Here is a 16,625-nt window from a genome sequence, read left to right as displayed (position 1 = left end):
TACATATCAGGGTACAAGTATAACAAATTGATTCAATTGAATATTTAAACATAGTTGCTACAGAATATAAATAAGGGGGATAACTAGACTTCACTCTCCCTCTGGTTAAACAACTGTAACCCACATTATAAATTTATAAATAACAAGCGTCTCTACAATTAATTTGTAGCCTTATTATTTATTAACAATGGTATACCAATTTGTATAATATAGATTTGTTATCATAACATCAAAACGCAAAAAATATGGTACGTATGTACTCATAACTTATAGTTTGAATTAATCTTAATATATTTTTGAAATAATGAAAAAATTATCAACCGTATATTGAAGCCAAAATTGAAAATCCCAAACTGAATAGTAATATTATATTGAAAATAAAAATGCTTTACGGAATCAACTGGTTATTAGAATTAACATGACTTGGATCAATATGTGATCATTGTGATCACATTAAATGGTACTTGCTGTAAAATATAATTGTCGCGTTCGGTATTTGGGTGTCTGTACAATATGTTGTATACCCATAGATATAAAATAGTATTTTATATCTGTGTGTATACCTCTCCCAATCAACTACTTTGTATGTGTGTCAGAAAAACACTATGATCAATTAACTTCCAAGTTAAAAAAAACTAAGGATGTAAATAATACAATGCTGTAATAAATATTTTCAAAAGTGATTTGTCACAAATCATTTGTCGTTTAATTATGTACCTTAAAATAAGTTAATACATTTTACAAATGTTTTAAATATTTATTAATACTTAACTGGGAGATGGGAGGTAACTCTAGTTATTAAATATTTTACAACATCCCTCTGTTTTTGGGGAATCATCCAATCAGATTGAATAATTGTTACAAAATTTTAGATCACTGCAAGCATGACTTAATAATTAATAGACATAGTCACTATTAAAATGTTTTATTTAAGCATTTGATAGATGATGTTTGATTACATCAAAAGGTTAGAAGTCTATATAGCTGACACAAAGTATTTTGTAATGGTGTGGGGTAAAGTCACCAAAGTATAATGTTATTGATAATTAATTGATATTTGCACAGAAACTAGGACATTTTGTATGTTTGTTCAAGAAGAAAACTCATCTGAATCTATATCAATACAAAGACCATACAATTAATATTCATCCAGACTATAACCAATAATAATTATTATTATTAACATCAACAAGGTCTTTGATAAAAGTCATATCCAAAAAATAACATAACATAATAACTTTTAAATTAAAAAAAATATATTTCAATAATAAATTAAAAAGCATATAATTTTAAAATATAAATTTATAAAAATGGTAATTCTCAATCTATAAATTCCACACACTTTGCAAGACGTAATCAAAGTTAAGTAAGAAATAAAAAGGAATAAAAAAAAACCACATGAACACATTAACTTAAATATTACATCCATCTATTTTTCTTATAACCCAGTTTTATTTAATACAAAATAGGTTTTCCAAAACATTTGTATATAATTAGCTGATACTTTTGAGTAAATAATATACATACAATTTGTAATTACTTAGTTAATTTAATAACACAATACCAATATGTTTCATTCAATTGAAACTCACAAATAAATTATTTAAATTCATAGACATAAATAAATTAAAACAATTGTTCCCATGATAACGTCGTGCCAACTACATGTATGCAAACAACAACACAAAACATAACAAGTGAAATATAATGGTACACTAAATGCACAAATATAAATTATACAACAATCGATTAATTTATTTAGTATAAGAAAAAGGCAGTATAACTGAATAAGAACATTTTAATTATCAATTGTTATAGTAATACAATCTACTATAGCAATGTAGAATTGATATTTAATAAAAAATACCATTTATAAACATTGTAGGTAACAAAATGTTTTGGTAAAATAACTATAGGTACATGTATTATTTTAAATACATTGCATTGATTGAAAACTCATTAATCTCTTCTTTAACTCAGTGTAAGAAAAATCTAAATCTGTCATTAAATGGTAAAATTTTGAAATTTCATAAACTTTTTTATAGAAGTAATATAATATATTTTAGGATAAATATTCATGGTATAAACATATATTATGTATCATTAATGTAATAAAAATATATATATATAATATATACATAACATTAATGACATGAAAAATATATTAACTGAGATAGTATTGGTGAACTTTTTCCCAAAATATAAAGATAATAAATGTGTATACTAATAAATAATAATACAAAATAATAAAATCACTTTAAGGAATGATTAATTTCCTAACATAAAATATAAAGTATAAACGTATATATTTAAATAAATTATAAACTATGAATAATATTATATTTTATATAATTTTCAAAATTTTAATATATTTTAATTTTAATAATCAATAAATATTTTAGTAATACAAAAAATTGTGGATACATAGAGATTATAATAATAATTAAGGCTGTTTAAATTTTAACAAATTATAAAAATATAAATTGTGTTAAGTTCTGACAGAACCATCATATACAGTAGAGTGTTGATTATTTTGGCTAATTAGGACCAAAAAGGAAACAGATAATTAATTTGGGAGGATTATCACTGTATAATCACTAAAAATGTACATTGTACATGTATACTGAATTTAAATATTTTATTTGTACATTTGTCATACATATTATATAATATATTATATTATTTGTATGAGTATCTATGTATATACCAGGAGTGGCCAAATGGCAACTTGTATCATATGCTCATTGATCTCAGAAATTAACATTTTTACTAATAAAATAATAGGTATTATTCCTTTTCCTGCTTTCCATTAAATATTTTATTACAATACAATTTTCTTGTTACTGACTACCCCTGATTACATGATTAATTAAGGATAAAATTATTGATAACCTAAAAATAAGCTAAAAATGAACAAAATGCAAGGATACAGCATTATACGAATGTCATAGAAAAGTATCTAAACACATTTTTTTTTTTACCTTTAAATTTTTAAGTTAAACATAATGTCTTGAAGCTTAAATGTGTATAATTTACGTAATATATGTAAAAATGAATAAAAAATAAAGATTTTTTTGAATTATTGTTCAATAAAAAAATATGGCAATAATACTTCTTCTAGAAAACAATAATACAACTCATCAAAATCCTATCCCTAAGAAATCAATATATTATGTATTATTTTGTAAAGCAAATTAAGTAATACACTTCAAGTATAATTATTTTTATAAAATATGAAAAAAAAACATATTATTATTAAGTATATTTGCAAATCTTGATGCAAATAATTGACAGACAGAATAATCGACATTCCACTGTATATGGTTAAATTTAAATCAGCCATAAAATAACATTACACATTTGCTGTGAAAAATCATAAAATTAATTATGAAATTACCTCGACGTTAAGTGTTGACTTCTTTTCTTCGCTGTTTATCATTTCAAGACTAGTTTTTAGAATGTCTATTTGATGCTGAAAATAATGTATAGTAAATATATTATGAATATGCCATTTATGTTTTGTTTTTAAAAAGGTTAAATTCATGCCTGAATTTATAGAATAATGGGTCTGGGGGCTAATAGTAAAAATGGGGCCTACCAAACACAATTTATCAATACTGGTCTAGTTGACCCCCTGCCGGGAAGGCAATTCCCCTGCCACTCAGGTTTAGTTGACAATTTGACACCTGCCATTTACATCTCTCCTATTTTTGATGTTATAAAATGTATAATATACTGAGTGCAGATAAAAAAGTGCGAGATCATATACATATGGTATTTGTGTGAAATTCTCTAATTAGATATTTTAAGAATAATGTTTGGTAATATCTGTGCAGTAAAATTAATGATATAAGATAGGTATAATAGCAGGTGCCCTATATAACATGATGAAATCTTGACCGACAGCATAATTTTTATGTATTACTATTTATTTAATTATATTATATTATCATATTTTATTTATATATTTTTATTTTGGTCACCTGAAATGTTCTGTATAATCATAGATGTATAATGTTTATAATGTATTATTATTTGTACATTTTTAAATAAATTATTGGTTATTGATTATAACATTGGAAATGCGAGAGATGTAAGTGGAGGGCGTCAACTAAACTTGAGTGGCGGGAGAATCGCCTTCTGGACAAGGGTCAACTAGACCACTAGACCAGTACCAATTTATCATAAATAAACCTCCTAAAATAAATATTTTTTTAATATGTACAAGTATTTCGTCTAGATAATATCCTAATATGTGTAATAATATATTAATGTATATAATAGTGTAACAACTAACAAGTAACTGAACAATACAACATAAGATAATATGACCAATAATTATGAATTTAAATAAAAATATAATATTAACGGTTTACACATTAATTTCCAAAGAGCCATAGAGTGAACGCTAAACTTAATATTTATTTTCCACACATGCCACTGGTATATAGTAATTGATTTTATAACTATATATAATTATACATATTATATATAAATGAATTTTTGTCTGTTTAATAGTCCTTTATGCATTCATAAATAACTGGACCGATTGCTACGAAATTTGGTACAGATATATATTAGACCTATGGATAGAAGACAGGCTATGTTAATAAGTGATAAGCCCTATCTTGAGAGGGGCTCAAACATATTGAGATTTACGATGGGCATTTTTGTTTATATATAAATGGTTGCTATTAGTGATGGATATTTATTGTTATTATAACACAATATATCCCTGAATTATCTATAACTATGCACTTCATAGTCTGTAAAAAAACTCTACCTCTTAATTATGTCTCCCAAAAAAAGATTGATCAATAGTTGTACGCTTCGAGCACTAAGAAAACGGAAATACAAGCTTCAGAAATAATTGAGCAAAGAGACAATAAATAATAATTAAGCTTGTCACTTTATAACTTCACCTATCTTCTGCAACTAAGTCTGATATACCTCTGTACCAAATTTTGTCGCAATCGGTCCAGCCATTTAGAAATATATATGGGACAAACAGATCTATATATATATAAATATATATTTATATCTATAAAAATGGATTTCTGTCCGTTTATCCTTTATGTATTCCAATTTCAATTGGTGAACCGATTACAACAAAATTTGGTATAATTATAATATTTATCTAAAGTTATTGGAAAAATGGATGAATTATGCATATTGTACAGCATTCAAATTTAAGAATGAGGCACCATTTATGTGCTGTGTTGGTGGAAAAGTGAAATTGCCAGAATTACATACCATTCTAATTGCTGGACTGATTATGAACAAGTTAATTAGTACAGAGATTTATTAGAACTATTGGTAGATTATAGGCTAATTTAAAAAGTGATAACCCCAAATACTATTCAATTGAATATTTGAATTGTCAGACGTTTCTCGATAAAATGAATAAATTTACAAAAGGATAAACTATTAGCATTATCACAGCCTCACAGGGAACAAATTTAACACACAGACATAAAGAGGTAGGATTTTTAGCAGGCTATAAAGTGCACGGGTTCAGCTAGTATATTATAAAATCAATTGATATTTTGTATCACTAATTAACCTTAACTATCAAGTCATTACATACATACACACCGTATGACAACAGCATACTTAAATATTTAATATTATTTTCTGATTTAACTTTTTTTCATTTAATTTATTTTTTATGGCATTGAGAAAATTCATAGGCTTTGTCTGAGGGCCCTATAATAGTTTCAAGATTTTCCTTTATAGAAATTTGACTTAAGTCATGCAGAATTCTATGGTAAATATTTGATTTTGTTTTTTGAGCATTTTTACGAAATTTCATAAATTTTAAGAAAATCTTTTTTTTTTAATATATTATATTATATTTTGTATAAGTATAATATGTATTTTTTTTGGTTTAAGCTCTTAGCTATTAATTTTATGTAATAATGACAGTTTATAAGAAAATAAAATGCATATTTTAATATTTGTCTAATATAACACATTTAATGATAAGAAAATGTTTATAATTTACCATTGATTTTCCTAAGGACCTGATTAAATGTCCTGTATTTTTTAGTTTGTTATAAAAAAATAAGAAACAAGAAAAAGAAAAACCCAGAACAAATAATCTGTAGCTCTGCTGTACAGTATGTTACAAGTGCGCTATTGTAATGGATGGTATTAAATTTGAATTCAATAATATAATGTCAGTGATATGAAAAACGGTTCTAAGCAGAGGAGGTTTGCTTGACTAGGATATTTTATAGCTTTATATTATATTAATTATATTGCTTTTATTTCAAAAATGAATTTAGATACCTATAAAATAAATTCAAAATAAATCAAATCATATTCATTATGTACCCGACTGTACAATTAATATACTAATTACTATATTTATGTTATTTTATGAATTGTTTTCCCAAGATTTTTAAGTCAATAAGTTCTAAGCCCTAATTATTACCAATATAAACTAAACAACAGAATAGCATTGCCTCATTTTTTCTCATTTAAAAACTACGTTTCATAAAATCTTAGAAATAATTGCTATTTTATAGCATCTAACCCATGTTGATGTTTATCCTGTATGCATAGTCTAGCATACAGGATTTATCTTTATTTAAATTTCTGTTAAAGAAGATACATTTATTTGAAAATCATATTGGCTTATTGTTTCCAAAACAAAGTTCTAAAAATATCTAGTTACCTGTGCATGTTTAATTTCCCACTCAGCAAGTTCTAATAAGTTTTTATTGAAAGTTGACACTCGTCTTGCTTTAAAATCAATCAATTCTGAAATAATTAAAAAGTTCATTAAATTATTTATTACCAAATATAATATATACAGGGTGTCTCGTAGTATATATATACCCATTGAGGGGGACTCGCTGCCTGAATAATAACCAGTTTTTAACCGTTTTATCCATATACTAAAAAAATTATTAAAAATCATTATGGTTAATGAAAATAAAACATAGAAAGGCCAACGTTTTCAGCAAAATAAACTATAAAATAGGTATCTTTATTATTTTAAAAAATTAAAAAATGTTACCAAAAGATGAAATAAAATTCAAAAATAAAATACGTGTAGCCCTTGTCTATGTGAGTCTAATAAAAAAAAAAAAACAGATTTATAATACGTTTATTATTTCAGGAGATATCGCAATGGGTAAATCCTCACGGACACTGTATATATATATAATTATGTAATCTAAAATGGAAAAACCATATTGAATTTCGTATTACAAAATACAGCATTTACCTTCTTTTCCCTTATCAGACATGACTTCAAATTTTTCACACGATATCTGTTGAGTTGCCTCTGCCTAAAAATATATTAGTTTTTGAGATGTTATTCATACAACAATAATTAATAATTAAACTATGTAACACATATAATATTCTGCTGACAATTTTCTAATTGAGTCTACTAAAGAAAAAGAAATACAAAATACAAATTTTAAATATTTCAACTATAAAACTGTAAAAATGATAGTAAAAAATAAAGCTATAATAGATTATAACATAAAATCAACTTTGTAATTTAGCATTCAATAATCACATTACAATGGAATTCATTTATAACAAAGCTAATTATAAGTTAAAAACATATATAAATACCCATTTTCATTAAACTAAATATTTAGTTTGATTAGAAATACTATTATTCCTAACGATATAATATATTGATGTAGTCCAGATTAATATTTTCTGAAAATCAACAATTACTCTCCTTATATTCTCTTAAGAATTAGGAAAATAATTAATGATTATGTATGCTTATGTATAAATTTTAAAATTTCTTTTATCAATAGTCCTTAAATAATTATTTATGTGAAGTATATACACATGCATGATGGAATAATTTCCTTTAAGTGTTAGCTAAAATAATATTTTTTTGTATTTATTGGTTATATCCATTGTTTCAAAAGGTATTGAGAATAAAGTATCAAAATCAGGCAATCGCAAAATTAAATACTCGGATATTTGATAAATAAATATGTTGTTTAGTGAACAAGTTTAGAAAAAATAATAACAACACAGCAACTTAATAGTCTATCAATATGTGTGTGTGTTTTTTTTAATCAAAATCACATTTAAAAAAATGATAATTAACAAATGTTTAACATTTTTTTAGGTTCCATATTATTAAAATTAAAATAGTGGTTGTGTCTCACAATTTATTCAGTGCTCAAAAATATGGTGAATAAATTTATATTCCATAACCCAAAAAGTATTCTTAAATATGCAAAAAAAAAAAGTTTTCTTATGAATTCTGTTTTAACTATCCAAATGTTTAATTACTAATATAAGACTGCATATACCTAATAACAAGGTGTAAAAACACATAAATCCAGACTACTAATCATTTTACATAAATGATAGATTAACATTTAAAAAAAATAATATAGACATGTACTAGTCATTAACATGCAAACTACTCTTTTATCAATAATTACGACATTTGCAAAAGTAATATTTTTTAAGAATACATTGATCAAATAAAATTTAAAATTTGAAGTATGTTTGTATATTAATTATACATTTCTAAAAATATAACTAACAAAACAATTGGCAAATCTTAACATGTTGCTATATGATCATGTTATGCCATTATACAACATACTAATGGATACTTACATCATAAACTTCTTGAGCCTCGTTAAACAAGTTAACGAAATAAAAATTATAAAATATATTATATTTATTTGTATCTATATAAAGTAAAAAATTACTTACTGCATGAACATCTTTATTTTTTGCTCTAGCTTTTTCTAAATTTCGATTAGCTGTTTCGTAGTTGGCCAAACAACGCAATCGCCTATATAATAATCGTTTTGCAGCAAATGAATCACCTACATAGTAACGCAATGTATCTGAAAGTTTAAGGTCTTCATCTGATGCAACTCTCCCTTCGACTTTCTACATATACATAAAAATTACGAAAATAAATTAGTAATAACTAATAAGCAGTTATTAAAAAATAACAAAATAAAATAGACTTAATCCAAATATATAAAAATTAAATACATATATTGTATTATACAAAATGCAATACTCACTCTAAGCTTTTCCAATGTTTCAGAAAATCGGTTTAAAAACCAATCAAGTTCTCTATGATCAAAAGTAGATAATTGGACTAAACATGATGAAATCTTGATATAACAATCTGCAACATCTGTTCAATATTTAATTAAAATATTTATGTGTCTTTAATAAGGATTTCTTTTTATACCATTGATTAGGCTAAGATTATACCAAGGGCCAAAAAAAAAAAATGCTAATTTAAGGGTAAATATTTTATTTATTTTTTAGAATAATATGTATGTTATTAATTAATTCTCTATTTAATAAACAATATTATAACATATTATTCAATCTATAGTACTTTACAGTCAAACTGTACAGAAATATAATATTTATTAAGAACATGTGTTAGTCCCGCAACTTTCTCAACCATATGTTCACCTTAGTATGCCATTCGCAATATTTTATTTGTAGTGCATGTTAAGAGATGGTCAGTATCTGGACGGGTTCCAATACATAATTAATTGTTCATTGCATAGTCATGCTCTGAACTTATAACATTTACTTAATATTAAACTTTACAGTGTAGTACAATTATGTATGGGTACATAAAACAAATAATTTAAGAGTACATCATATCCACATGTGTATATCCGTATAACTAAACCATAACACACTACAATTTATATTCAGAAATTTAAATTTTATGTTGCTAGCTTAAATATTGGAATAAATAGAACTTTTATTAACAGGGCATAAACACTCACGCCCACATGTGTTGTCACCATATTATAAATTCATAACATGGCAAATTGTACATTCTATTCGAGTTTAATATTGGAGCAAAATGACTTATTCATAAATTCAGAAGTAAAATTATTATTTATTGAATCTCATGGTTTTTTTTTCAATTTTAAATCAAATTATGTGTATTTTAAAATACTAAAAGTTTTGTTAAAGCGTACAATTTGGTATGTTATGTATGGGAGCGCGTATAATTAGTGAAAATATATCAGCCGAACCGAATTTTAGCCGAAAAATAATTGGTTGGACAAGTAAATTAGCAGAACCCTATTTAAGCCGACAAATATCACAGCCGACAGTATTTCAGCCGAAACTTATTAAAGCCGAATTTAAACCGATAAGCGTTATCATAATCAATTTTTTAAAATTAATTACATAGTGATACTGCGAAAGACAATATATATTATTTTACATACATTATACCCTAGAACAAATTATACATAATATATTAATTAGTAGGTATATAATAATATTTTATTGTAGGTATAATATAATTAGATATAAATAATGTATAAGTAATAAGTAATTTTATTAATAAGTAATGTTCAACACTTCAACAACCTTTTTGAAAATAAAAACGCTGCACTCGCGTTATTAATAATACTTGATGGAAGTAGAAGTACTAACAATTATAATGACTACACAGAAAACTGACATTTTTTTATCAACTATCAAGAACAAATTAAGGAATACTTATAAGTTATAATACAAATTACAAAGCAAAAAAAGGTTTATTTTATAGGTATATAATTGTTGCTAAAACTAGACAGCTCTAAAAGCTTAAGAGTTAAGACTAACAATGCTCTAGAGTTTAGAGTGTGTATGGTCCTCTAGGCTTGCATTTATTTAAACTATAAGTTGTATAAGTATAGTAATATGCTATATCAATCTCTGTCAATAATATGTAGGTACTGAGGCAGGGATATATATCTAACCATTAGAACATCATGCCTCACCTTTGCAAAAATATATTATTTTCAATTTTTAATCAATAATATCTTTCCTTGTATTTTATTTGAATGTACCTATCTATAGTTTTTCTTATTCGTTTATTTTAGAATAATCAATATTGTTTTACTCTCTATCTCTATCACAAGCTTGCTTCAAAGAGCTTTTTTACTCATAAACAATGTATAAATAATTTTTATTGATAATTAATTTTAAATAAGTAACAAAGAGTAAGGTAAGAAACAGCAATTTAATTTTTGTTTTTTGTTAACTTGAGCATTTATATATATGCAAATGGATGCCCTTAACACCTTTTAATTTTAAATGTAACTGCCGTGCCAGTTGAATAAAATATGCCACCCAAAATTATTATTTTCAATAATAATAAAGAATAAAAAGGTTAAATATTTATAATTAGTGCAAAGCTATACTGTTAGTATTCTTGTCTGTAACTTTTATGCCCAACTGCAAATTGCAAATCATATATATTGTATAATGTATATATACCTAAATAGTATAAATTATATGCCCATGTTGCATGTTCCTTCCTAATGTTTTAAATAATTGTTTAATATGCTATCAACACAAAAAAAAAATACTTAACTAGTAACAATCACTAATAAATAGATTTTAATCACTTGGGAGATTTTAATTTTTCTTTGCTCTCAAATTTAACATCCAGTGTACTCACCAACCCTTAAATGTTTCACCAAACATGATTCAAAGTTATAACAGAAAATTATATGCAATTTACATAAAAATAAGTGTGGGTACCTACTCAAAGAATGACATAAAACCATGGAAATAAATACCACAAAATATAATAAATAAGTACTTCTGTTAACCTGTTTATAAATTTATAAAAAACCTTAAATCACATATTTTGAATGTCAGAGTAAACTTATTATATAATACTACAATAAAGGTACAAAAGTAGGCAGGGTGTTACTAATTGTGATGAGTTTTACATATTGCATAGGTAACATAAATGTAATTTTGAATATTTAACATACCTATTATATACCTATATAACTACTTACTTACATATGTATTGCATATTAGATTATGAATGATTAATTAATACCAAAATCTATAAAAAGGTATTAAATTACTACTATACGTATACTAGTACTAGGTACCTATCTGTTCGATACCTGCTATTAATGATGTTAATATATTGTTCACAATTTTAATTTTAATATTAACAGTTACACAACTTACCATGCAGGTATTTAATTAGAAATAATGTAACATGCATTGCATTATATCAGAAAATATAATATTATAAACATAATACAAATCCATCTTATTTAATTATTGTTTTTAACAATCTATAATATCATAGAAATTGAGTACCTACTAGCTTACCTTTTTAAGAATCAGTTAAAGGGAGTTGCATTTTAACAAGCATCATAGACAGATAAGTCCCCCTGCATCCCATCATTTTATCACCAGCAGATTTAGAACCGGAACAAAATGTTGCACAAAATTGCATATTGAGGTTTTTGTCAATACATTAGTGTGACACGGTACGCAGCAGCAGCCAGTACAAAGTACAGACACCGCCGCGTACCGTGTCAAGTGTATAATTTATTTATTAGTTATTTTTACATTTTATTTTAATAATATTGCCATATGATTATATAAAATAATAAAATATTGTTTTAATTGTAATACGACTAATACCTACTGTAGATATTATTTAATATTTTGTATTTATGTACATAGACAAGGAATTTTGTTTGGTAGCAGGGCCGTATTTAGGGGGGAGCTACAGGGTACTGTTGCCCCGGGCGTCTGAGTAGGAGAAGGCGGCTAATTTTTTTATAATTTAAATTTGTATTTTGAATAATGATTAATGAGGCGTATTTTTTTTGTTGCCCCTTGGTGTCAAATTCCTAAATACGGCCCTGTTTGGTAGATTGTACATAGATTATTTTATACTTCTTACCTATTATTTTTATCCTTATAATTAGGTTATTAGGTACAAAACGCCGTACAATAATATTACAAAATTGCTTATTCATCAGTTTTGTTTTATATCATATATAAACTATATTATTAATTTTTATTGTTATTTGTTTCATATCAATATTCAATTACATAACATACAAAAAATAAAAATTTAATGAAATATTTTATTTTAGGATGCTAATATAGGCAATACGACTCCACAATCAACAATTGATTAAAATCAATGTTACAAACTGTCAAATTCTAGTTGTCGGCTAATATACTATCGGCTGTAATATTTTCTGTTGAAATATTTGTCGGCTAAAATACTGTCGGCTTTAATATTTTCGGCTAAAATATAGCCCCTCGTTATGGATTAGTAAGACTGAGAAAACACTTGCGGGTATGATGTCCTCTTAAGAAATGTTGATTTCACATTAAAAATAATAACAAGCACAATAACATCCTACATTGTAGATTACGTATTATATTTTTGTATTAGTTATAAATCTAGGCCACAAAATTGCTTTAAATGCCTAGGATTGCTGACCCTTGATATAAATTAATGTTGAATTTTTATTAAAAAGTAGTACATAAATGCATAATATACTAACCTTTATGCTTGTTTACCATTTTATCTGATTTCATAGTAGCATCTTTTAAATGGCCATAATAATCTATAAGGAAATTTTTTTCTTGCTCAAAGAAATCATTGACATCTCTCACAGTTGCAGAAAGTAGATATTCATCTGTCGTTTTCGATAGAGATTTCATAATTTCCTTAAAACAAATCATATACAAGTAATATAAAATCTAAAACAATAATTTAAAAAACAAAATACTAACCTCAAATAGTTCTTTTTTGTTTTTTGTACGAACAGCAAGATCTTGATCATATTCTAAAAATACTCTAAAATTTGTATCATAACGAAATACAGGATGTTGAGCTAGTCTTGATAGGAACATTTCGTGCATGGCAACAGTCTTTTTAAATGTGGCTAAGTACTCACTAAAAAAAAAAAAGTAAGAGGTATGTAGGGTAGTGATTAAAATAATTTTATTGCCATACGCTTCTAATTCTTTTTTCATTTTCAAAAATTCTTCTTTCGTCATTGTACCTTCACCTTCTCCTAATTTTTGTAACTTTTCTCTTGAAGAATCAAAATCTGGACGAGGTGGGGCAGGTGGAATCTAAAATACGTAGATTACACTGATCAGTAATCAACAAAAACAATAATTTATAGTCCATACATATATTTAAAAATTAATATAGAAAATGAGATCTCCGTATTTATTAAACACTTGGTAAAAAACATATGATATGGTCTTGATTATTTTTTTTAAGTAAAACGCATACTTCTAATACTTATTTATAATTAGTTTGTAAATTTGTAAATATTATAGTGCATTGGTATTTAGTAATTAATTCAAAAATATTTAACATTGATAGAAAGTATAATAGTTTTAATGATAAATTGCATACTAAAATTTGGAAAATAAATGCTTACTGTTTTCATTTTTTAAATACATATTGTATTGTTTATTAAAATATCATGCCTAACTAACTTGATGATTAGTAGTTTATTTATCTAATTTTACTTTATGCTTTTTTTTAAGTATTTAGGCAGTAAGAGGCTGTTTTAAATTTTGAATGTTTATATTCAACTTCTTTAATTTGGATAACTAAACAAAATGTGTTTAGACAAATATTATGAGTTTCTCATTATTAATTTGTCAAAACTTTAATTCAAGTGAATGAATTAATTTACATAAATTTCCATACTAACAATAAACCCTGCATAGTCTTCATTTTCTTCAAACTGATCGTGTAACCAGATAAATTCTTCATGCTGACGTACAACTGAAAATTCTGACCTTTGAAAATCTGGTAATGTTGTCTAAAATATAAATATTTTATTATTATTGTTGTCTTTAAAGTAAATATTATTATTATTATATTATATAATAAATAATAAATATTATTACAATGATATAACTTTCACCTTTGACAAAACAGTGAATTTGACTCGGTCCTTTTCACTGAGAGCATCAGAAATAACAACTTGAAGAGAATTATCACTTAAATCGACATTCTCAGAATTGCTCCCCTGTAAAACAAAATGTAAAAATAAAAATGAGGCAAACAATTTGCATGCATGATGAAATAGAATAATTACTTCATTTATTATATCACTCTGGGAATTGTTTTCTTCCACGTCAAACTCGTCTGACTAGAAATAATAAAGATTATGTTTAACATATTGAAGGAAACAAAACTTAAAAACAATAAGTCAAATAAGTTTGAACCTTGCATAGGCAAAATTAAAGGGAGTAGCTAAAGCATACCCAACCTCTAATTTAGCACTTCCTAGAACCTGCAATATAATGCCAAAATGATGTGAGAAAAGAGCGATATTTTTGTTTTATGCAACATTTTTCCTATTTGATCTTTTATTTAAAAAAAAAAAACATTTAAAAAGAAACTTTTTTAACTTAAACATGGTATTTCAAAGTGAAGTTAAATTCAAAAAAATTTTGAAATATGTGAACACAGTTTTTCAAGTATCTGTGCCACAAATTAGAAATTGGCTGAGTATAAGTATGGCAATGGTTTACATAGGTACAAAATTATTAAAGCAATATAGAGGGATGTTGCAAATAAACAATGGAAATAGTTTAAAAATAATACATTGAATTCTTATTAATGAATAGGTATAGATGTAAATTATTAATAATTTTAATGTTTTTTGTAAGTTGGATGATATTGTACTATAATATATAATAAGATAAGTATTTTACTGTACTGGTGTAATATCAAATTAGGTTGTACCTATAACCTATACACGTGAATAATAACATTGAAGTTGTATTACAAAAATTTGTTATCAATGGATTTGAAATGTGTTGTGTGAGGGCAAAACGAATTAGTGAGGTATACATAATTTTGCTACCCTTTAATTGTGCCTGTAGACTCACAATGAGCAGTCTTAGTCAAACCTATCATTGCAAACAATATAGGTATCCGGTGCAGACTGTTCTAACGACATGAAAAAACTTGGCTTTAGAGATGGAGAGTACTTACAAGCATAGTGTACACGGACGTCGGTCGCTGACTACGTGTCGCAAGGGGAGCAAGTCGAGTTGCCGGACGTGAGTGACAATGAACGACCTTTGACTATGAACAAAATCGAGTGATTCGCGAGTAGGTACTTTAGAGCCCCTTACGCCGACGATGTTAATGTCACAGTTGTTTATTGTCAGTCGAGTCTCGGTCCTGGCGCCCAGTAAAGATCAGATGATGTCGGTGAACGCATTTAATACGAAAACCTCGATCGCGCGTGCGTACAATACAAAGACGATCGTCGATGGGTGACGACTAGTCTGCGGACTACTACAGTTAATAGCAGGGATCGAAGGTAAATATTGTGATCGCGATGTATTCCCTTCCGACTGGACAAGCGAGTAACGATACTAACAAACAACAATATGATTTAAGATATGCTGTCGCCAATATAATATGGGTAAGTTAGGCGGTATATCGTAATATGTCTTTCGTATCGTTCGAACTTCGAACGCACCCTCAGAGCGTAGTATAGTACGTACAAAATAAACTATGAAATATGAATAATGATAAGAGCGACGTCGGCAGTATACGACAAACGCTAATACGCCCACTCTATTGTCATTGCGTCTCTTATGATTATACGATATCTCGATTCTTGAGAGAACTTCCGCCACGGCGCCGCAATCGATTTACAGTGTTGCCAATGGATACGCGATATATTGTAACGCTAAAAATATAGAAAAAATGAATCATGAAAATATTTCAACATTTTAACATCAAAATATCATATATTATTATTATGCATTTTAAATAGGTACGCGCGAAATCACTATTGAACAGCTCCATACTCAATCAG

General features: G+C 26.1%; 1 protein-coding gene across 3 annotated transcripts; it reads right to left on the bottom strand.

Moving 5' to 3' along the window:
* Positions 1 to 1,412: 1,412 nt before the first annotated feature.
* Positions 1,413 to 16,370, bottom strand: Snx6 (sorting nexin 6). 3 transcript variants are annotated; one of them, XM_089215831.1, is made up of 14 exons: positions 15,788 to 16,368; positions 14,883 to 14,936; positions 14,709 to 14,813; positions 14,493 to 14,603; positions 13,775 to 13,896; positions 13,552 to 13,714; positions 13,320 to 13,485; positions 9,036 to 9,151; positions 8,713 to 8,895; positions 8,614 to 8,631; positions 7,235 to 7,298; positions 6,680 to 6,765; positions 3,398 to 3,472; positions 1,413 to 1,661 (listed from the first exon to the last, which is right to left on the bottom strand). In XM_089215831.1, exons 1-14 carry the CDS (start codon positions 15,791 to 15,793, stop codon positions 1,578 to 1,580), a joined length of 1,353 nt encoding a protein of 450 aa, XP_089071957.1. In that variant the 5' UTR covers positions 15,794 to 16,368; the 3' UTR covers positions 1,413 to 1,577. The 3 variants fall into 3 exon arrangements, with proteins under 3 accessions (XP_089071957.1, XP_089071954.1, XP_089071961.1); XM_089215828.1 differs by having other exon boundaries at positions 8,614 to 8,895; positions 15,788 to 16,370; XM_089215835.1 differs by lacking the exon at positions 8,614 to 8,631 and having other exon boundaries at positions 15,788 to 16,363.
* Between the last annotated feature and the right edge of the window lie 255 nt (positions 16,371 to 16,625).

The sequence above is a fragment of the Diuraphis noxia genome, unplaced genomic scaffold (genome assembly GCF_037042655.1).
Source record: "Diuraphis noxia isolate RWA-SAM2 unplaced genomic scaffold, SU_Dnox_SAM2 contig0001, whole genome shotgun sequence".
NCBI classification, from domain to species: Eukaryota; Metazoa; Arthropoda; class Insecta; order Hemiptera; family Aphididae; genus Diuraphis; species Diuraphis noxia.
This window is presented reverse-complemented; position numbering and strand designations above follow the sequence as displayed.

Bases quoted from the DNA above. Each gene is read 5' to 3' on its own strand.
- Snx6 (XM_089215828.1), bottom strand. The intron at 6,766-7,234 runs GTAAATGCTGTA...TAATTATTTCAG, and splicing joins GTCTGATAAGGGAAAAGAAG to AATTGATTGATTTTAAAGCA. The intron at 1,662-3,397 runs GTAATTTCATAA...GCATACATGTAG, and splicing joins AGTCAACACTTAACGTCGAG to TTGGCACGACGTTATCATGG.